Source organism: Octopus bimaculoides, chromosome 16 (assembly GCF_001194135.2).
Source record: "Octopus bimaculoides isolate UCB-OBI-ISO-001 chromosome 16, ASM119413v2, whole genome shotgun sequence".
Classification (NCBI taxonomy): Eukaryota; Metazoa; Mollusca; class Cephalopoda; order Octopoda; family Octopodidae; genus Octopus; species Octopus bimaculoides.
Genome location: NC_068996.1, coordinates 53,289,726 through 53,297,093, shown reverse-complemented (window position 1 = coordinate 53,297,093; position 7,368 = coordinate 53,289,726). Strand labels below are relative to the sequence as shown.

Below are 7,368 nucleotides of genomic sequence, written 5' to 3'. Positions count from 1 at the left end.
GACATCGCTTGACAACCGATGCTGGTGTGTTTACGTCCCCGTAACTTAGCGGTTCGGCAAAAGAGACCGATAGAATAAGTCCTGGGGTCGGTTTGTTCGGCTAAAGGCAGTGCTCCAGCATGGCCACAGTCAAATGACTGAAACGAGTAAAAGAGTATACCATAACTTTGAGATTTTCATGCTGTGGTTGTTTATTTTTAGAATGACATTGTAGGGTAGGCGTGAGGGGATAGATCTGGTCAATTTGAACATAAAGAAAATTTTGGCCAGATATGGTCAGTTTAAATGTTAAATGGCTGCAATTACAACACATTCCTTACCTTAAGTAATGTCTTTTGCCTTATTTTAAAAATATTCTCTCCCAGATTTGACCAGGATTTGTTCTGGTTTCACGAAAGGATTTTGTAATTTTATTCAGAGTATTTCGTTAGAATAAGATCTCCACTTATTTTTCTGGTATATTTTAGTTTCAGAAAGAAAATAACCAAAATGAGAAGGTACCTTTAATTAAAGATTCTCCTGTTAAAAACACAAAACCAAATAATTTACCACAGACGGCTAATCAAATTTCATCAAAGAATGAAGTTAATTCAGCATTAGCATCTTTATTTGAAACACAACATCCCTGGCGACAAGATGGAGGATTTGAAGGACATTATAATGGTACGCACGGTGGTGGATTTCTTGGAATCCGAGGTGTGATGCCTAGAATGCCCTCTTTTAAGGTAAATTGGTTCTCTTTTCTTAATTTGTTCTCGATATTATTGCAAATAGTTAAACTTTTGGATTAGGTATCAATATGTAAAATGAGCTACTAGCCCAATATTCAAAACAATTAAAAAAAAGAAACATAATTGTAGTATAGAACATCAATGAATTTCTAACTGATTTGGAATACATATAGACAAGTACACATAATAGTAAAATAGTATAAAATACTGGAATTTGTTAAAATGTTTGAAGAAAACTACTAAATTAAGAATACGTGCCATAGAGATGAAAGGAACCACTATACATTAGCAGAATTTGTCACCTTACAGGTAAATTAAAATTACAAGTTTTTTTTTTTTTTTTTCCAAAATAATCAAAATTGAGGTAAATTTGAAAATAGAGCATTTTTTGAGAAATCTAAATTATCAGATCATCATTATATTATCGATATCATTTAACATCCATGTTTCGTGTTGGCATGGTTTGGATGGTTTCACAGCATAGGGTGGCCCCCAAGGAATGCATCATGCTCCAGAATCTGCTTTGGCATTGTTTCTGTAGTTGGATGATCTTTCTACTGTTATTCACTTTACAGCATGTACTGGGTGCTTTTTTGTCATGCCATCAACACTAGTGAGGTTGCCAAATAACATGCAAAACTTGAAATTCTGAGAAGGTGGGTATCAGCTTTATGCTAGATGAAGAGTTAGAAAAGTATCAAGTAGGAGCAGACCAGGTTCTTGTTGTAGACGAGGTACTTAGCTACTCACACTCGGAAGAGAGAGAGAGGGCTGCAAGGAAATAAATAGTGGTGGTGAGGTGTCCCTTGGAGGTATGAGATGAGTAGAAGTGAGCGGGAACAGTGGAACTAGGTGTGTGGGTCTGGGAGGTGTAAGAGAAAGGGGAAATGAGAGAAGGGGGGGGTATAGGATAGGTTGTTGATGTGTGGATGTAAGGTGGGTAGACAAAAGTTGATGGATGATGAGTTGGAGGAGGTAGAGGGATGCAGAAGAGAGTGGGGGAGAGATTATCAGGATAGTTAAGACGATACAGTTGACAGGGAGAATACAAGAGAGAGGAGAGAGATGAGTGGTGGGAGGAGAGGCAGACATTGTGCATGAGGGGAGATGATTTGTTCATAAAGAGGAGTCATGATCAGTGTAACATGTGGGCAGAGGGAACAATATGAATGGATAAGCAAGAAAAACATTAAAAGTGGTAACAAAAGGAGAACAGTATTCAAAGATATCTAACTTCCAATGATCCTAGTCCTTTGTCATTCCCTCTAGGAGGCCTAGGTTTCTTTAAGAAAAAATTATGAAGTATTTTCTTTCATGGAAAAATTGTAAAACACTGCAATTTTTGTAGGATGCACTGGAATTCTTGTGTGTCCTGGCATTCTTCCTGCTCTCCTCTGATAAAACCTTGCATGTCTTGTCAGATTCTTTCTTTGTTGTTTTTATTAATGATGCAATTTGATGTCCTGTTTCTACTTCCAACAGAAAAAAGTGTTCCGCCCACCATCTCCACCACCTCCTGATGATGAAGACAGTAAAGCAGCTGAATCATTTGCATCAAATGCTGAAGATGATTCTGGTAAAACCATTTAATCTTTAAATATTTAGCCCATTTTCTTACCATATTTCAGATAAACTAACACTGCCCTGAGATTTCAATTAATTTTGAAAATAATCAGTTTTGTAAAAATAATTAAGCTGGTGTTTGAAATATAAACTAATATTAAATTTTAGTGGATGTTTTTTTTTTTTTTAAATTAGATTACTTTAAAATAGGAAGTTTGTACTTAATTACTAGTAGAGTTTCACACTGGTTGGTATTAATTACTTTTCTACATGAGTCTATTTGCAACAAAAAGTTCCCCTTCCTTTAGGGGGAAAAAAAGTAATGGTGGGAGACAGGCAGACAGACACATGACAAGCTTCTTTCAGTTTCTGTAAACCAAATCTACTCACAAGGCTTTGGTTGACCTGGTGCTATTGTAGAAGACACGTGACCAAGTTGCCATGCAGTGAGACTGAACCTGGAACCATGTAGTTGGGAAGCAAACCTATTACCTCACAGCTATACCTGTGCATATAATCTATGAATTTCAGCTGTTTGGTACTCCTGTCAAAGGAGTAATTCTTGAATGTGAACAAATGTGTTGAATGACGTTAGGAACATCCTTTGGTTTAGTAAATTCTTTTAATTTCACAAAAATGGTATTTTTTAGTCATTTTGAATAGAGAATGATGTGCCATTGACCTCACCATTTTGAAACATCATTGACGAGGTTGCTATTGATTACATATTGCTACAAGTTCAAGAAGATACAAAAGGAAAACTGCCAACACTTTGAAGTCACAACTACTACCAAAGAATCTAAAGAATTCAAATTATTATTTGTAGTGTTCGTCCTTTGTTATAAGATAAACATTGAAGTAAAATCTTACCTGGATTCTAGCTTAGCTCGTTTACTAATGTATTGAAGTTAGAACCCAGGTTTCAAGAACTGGCAAAAGGAAAATATGGAAAATGATTTTGTAAAAGTCAATTTCAAAATAGCCATAGAGGTTTTCTCCTTAAACTGCAAGTGTCCGGAAACTACTTAGAAATTCTATGAACAAAGCCACACATGGATTAGAGAAGCAGTTCAAATTATAGGGAATATCTGACTGTCCATGGAAGAAGAGGAAAAAAATATGGAGAAGAGTTGTACCAAGATAAAAGTAAATGTTATGGTTTATTTAGCTTGAAAATACACAGAGCATAGAGGATTTATTTTTGAATATCTACGCTGTAAGAATAAGACCCATGAAATAATTCAGAATAGAAACCATGATGATTCAGGACTTTATTTTGTCAAAAGACATCATGCACTTGTTCTGACTAACAACAAAATGAAAGAGGTGTAGCATAACTGAGAGGAGTTTTTGAAACCCAAATATAATAGATAGTGTGAGCCTGCATTTAGTAAAATCAACAAAGAGGCAAATACAAAAAGTGGTACAAGCATTAATAGTAAATCGAATAAGGAAACTATGTAGGACATTTAAGATTTAATATTGTTCTTTTGTAAGCTGAAAGATACAATTGCTGTATTTTTTTCCCAATTTTTAGCATAAAAGATATTTAATTGTAAATCTACAATTGCAAAAAAATGTTTGCATCTTTTCTTTCAGATGACGATAATAATATTGTTTGTCAATCTCTATTGAAAAAGAAGCATTTTGGCAGTGGTGAAGAATCTGCGAGTGAAGATGAGAAATCTGATGGTAAGGATATTGTTAAATATACCATAATTTGTTTGAAAGGATCATCAATGTCAGCTCCTCCTCCTCCTTGAGGATAAAGAGGAAGATTATAATTTTCCTTTTTTTCAATGTTTTTATTGGTTGGGCTAGTCCTCTCCACCACTGTATCCCAGCACATCCTTTTGTGAGGTTCAGCTTTCTGAGATCTGCACTCACCACTTCTGTTTATGTCTTCATTGGTTTCCTCTTTCCATGGGATCCTTCCACATGGATCTTCTTGCACTTTTACACCCACCTCTCACCATCCCCATACACATTACATGTCCATACCACTTCAGTTCATTTATTCCTTGGTGTTGATGCACAGCAACATTACATGTTTAGTGAATGATGTCTGCCTCATTAAGTTCCTGGCATCAGCAGCCACTCCCATATCTCACTACTATGCAACATAACACTTCATCTTACAGTCTATCTTTTGTTCAAAGGTATTATCTCAAGGATTGTATTACCTCTCCTTATTAACTTTTTGAACTTTCCCTCCTATGCTTATTCTAATAACTCTGCTTTCCGTACACCTTCTCCCCACTATAGAAGCTCTCTAAGCCTTGCAAAGAATTCACTTTACTACTTCTCTGAGGCCTCACTCCTGTATATCTACCACAGGTAAAGTCTTTATTCACTGTCACCCTGCCTTTGATTTCCCTATAGCTCTGTGCATCCATAGATCATGTAGGGCACACTGTGGAATTTTTTCTACAGATTGAGCACAACAATTTCCCTGACTATCTTCTTACTAAACCTTATGATAAGTTTACCCTGAGATATTTTGATTCTAAGTTTTGTTTCTACATATGGAATTTTTTAAATCTTCTACAAACCCTGCCATAAGATCATCATCAAAGTGAATTCTCTTCTTAATCAAGTCTGCTGAAAACTTTTTCTGTTACTTCCATAACTTTGTCCATACATGTCAGCCTTTCGTTGTTTTCATATCAGTTTTACATTTTGCTTCTGTATCTTTTTGATGTTTTGTTATTAGCGATGGAAAAAGAAATGTAATTTCAAAATAGCATTCTATCTATCTTAAGATGGGTAACTGGTAGAAAACCACACAGCTGCAGTATTCCTCTTGAGAAAACACCTCATATAGATGTAAAGTGCTACACAGCAAAATAATGTATCAGTAGCAGATGGAAATTATGCAGTGGGATTGTTAAATCTGGATTTCTGTGTGTTTGCATATCATCAGTAGCAAGCATCCATGAGCAACCACATTTAGACAAATTTAGTTTCTATTGATATAGAAAAACAATGATTAACAAATCACTGGTACTGCAAATAGCTGGTGGGCTGGGCAAAAATTTGTCATTAATGACGAAAGCGGTATTGGTTCAGAATAGCATTCTGTACATCATACTTAACATGGATATACTGTAGAAAGCCACACAACTGTGGTATTCGTCTCAAGAAAGTATCTTGTATAGACCTATAGTACTAAATGACCAATATGATTTCTTATGTTGTATTATCACAATCTTAAGAAAAGGTAACATTATTATAGTGATTTTAAACTCTTTGTAATTTATCAGCTTGGACAAAATTTATAACTTCCTTTCACTTTACATGGATGACCATGCACTAGGAAATGAGGAAAATAACATATTGTTTCTGAGTATGATGTGGTGCTTAATTTTCAGGTTTGAAATTTTGGTAAAATAGTGTGTATTAATCTCAATTGAATATGGCAGTTATATTTTTGTTATGGCTTACAGTACAGTTGTTGGTAGTATGCTGCTATATTCTATGAACATTTGTAGCTTCAGATGATGATGATGACGATGATGATGACGATGATGAAGATGATGACGACGATGATGATGATGATGGTAGTGAAGAGAGCACTGAAGAAGACACTGATGATGTATCAGAAGAGTCTTCTGAATCATCTGAAGAAGGAAGTGAAGAAGAGGATGAAGAGGAGGAGGAGGAGGATGAGGAGGAGGAAAAGATCAGAAAAGCAGAAAGGTATTGTTCTAAACATTTTGTTTTTAAGGTTTAAAATTAAGCTAGAATATAATACAATCTTCACTAGACTTTATATTTCTTACGTTGATGTGGATGTAGCTGTCCTGAGAAAAACAAAATATTTTGCACCTAACTAAATTATCATATCTCACTTTTGTCAATTACAACACAACACAAATGAGCTGAGTGGAGGACTTTTAAAAATGCTCTTGACAGTAGTGCCCCAGCATGGCCCAGTCTAGTCACTGAAGCCAATAAAAGAAGTAAAAGAATAAGGAATAAACTTTTGTGGATTTGTTTCTTTGAGATATCTTTTCATTTTAGTGCTCTTGAGCAAGATTTTTTTTTTTTTGCATCCCTGATAGAAGAGATTTTAAAGATCTATTTTCATCGAAGTAACTGTTTTTGTTTAATTCCTGAGTGAATTGAACTCTGGTATGTGTCATCTGCAAATCCATTTAATCAGTGCTTCTCAACCACTTTTGACTTATAGACCCCATTGGTTCCTAGTTTACGTAGACGGGTCCACCTACCCCATAGCCATTCAGTGTTTGAAAAATCGTATTATACCTTTATAATTAAATATTGTTAGGAATTTTATTAAAAGAAAATTTTAATGTTTTGTGTATTTTAGAAGTATAACAGATCTGTTCAGTTTCACTCACAGATTTTTCAATTATTTTTTTTTTTAACTAAACAGTTTGAAACTTCATATACTGGTGTAATTTCTCACTCTCAACATGGTTTACTTTCAACATTTTTGACAAAATTTAGTATTTTAGAAGTTATTTTGTGTTAAAGTGCATTCAGTTGAAGGAAGCTACTGCTGTTTGCAATAGTAATCAAAGAGGAACAACTTCCAGGTCATCTCTACTAAAATGTCACCACTCTGTTCTATTTTATTTTTTGTTTACTGCCTGTGTTGCATATTACATGTTTTTGTGGGGGGTTCTCGTGTTGGAGTAATCAGTAAACCTCAAAGAATCAATACCAAGAAGGAAGAAATATTATTTACATATATTTATTTGTTTGCCCGACATGTAGTTAGCGATACAGCAGTACCCTATTTTCCAGTCTATAAAACGCATTGGTATTTAAGCCGCAGGGCTGAATTTGGGGAAAAATTTGGTTTTTATCCACACATAAAGCACACCGATGTTCAAAAGACCAAGAGATCTACAAGTCTGCACCTAGCTTTTTTGTTGTTGACGTGTTTGTAGTTTCAAAATGCCTTATTTTACAAATACGAGATGTATGGTTGTTGTTATGATTTTTATCAGCAACAAAAACATTTCTTCACTATAAAAGTTTTTATTAGATTAAAAATAACATTATCAAAGCATGAAGATAAAACAAATATGATTTTTCTTCCAGG

At 34.7% G+C, this 7,368-nt stretch overlaps 1 protein-coding gene across 1 annotated transcript in view; it reads left to right on the top strand.

The window, feature by feature from the left end:
* Window positions 1–7,368, top strand: part of LOC106883719 (histone-lysine N-methyltransferase SETD1) — a 70,395-nt gene that overhangs the window by 32,577 nt on the left and 30,450 nt on the right. The window contains exons 7-10 of the mRNA XM_052973772.1: window positions 468–725; window positions 2,214–2,307; window positions 3,894–3,986; window positions 5,786–5,993. Of these exons, the coding sequence (XP_052829732.1) occupies window positions 468–725; window positions 2,214–2,307; window positions 3,894–3,986; window positions 5,786–5,993 (653 nt within the window). The remainder of the gene's footprint in view (window positions 1–467; window positions 726–2,213; window positions 2,308–3,893; window positions 3,987–5,785; window positions 5,994–7,368) is intronic.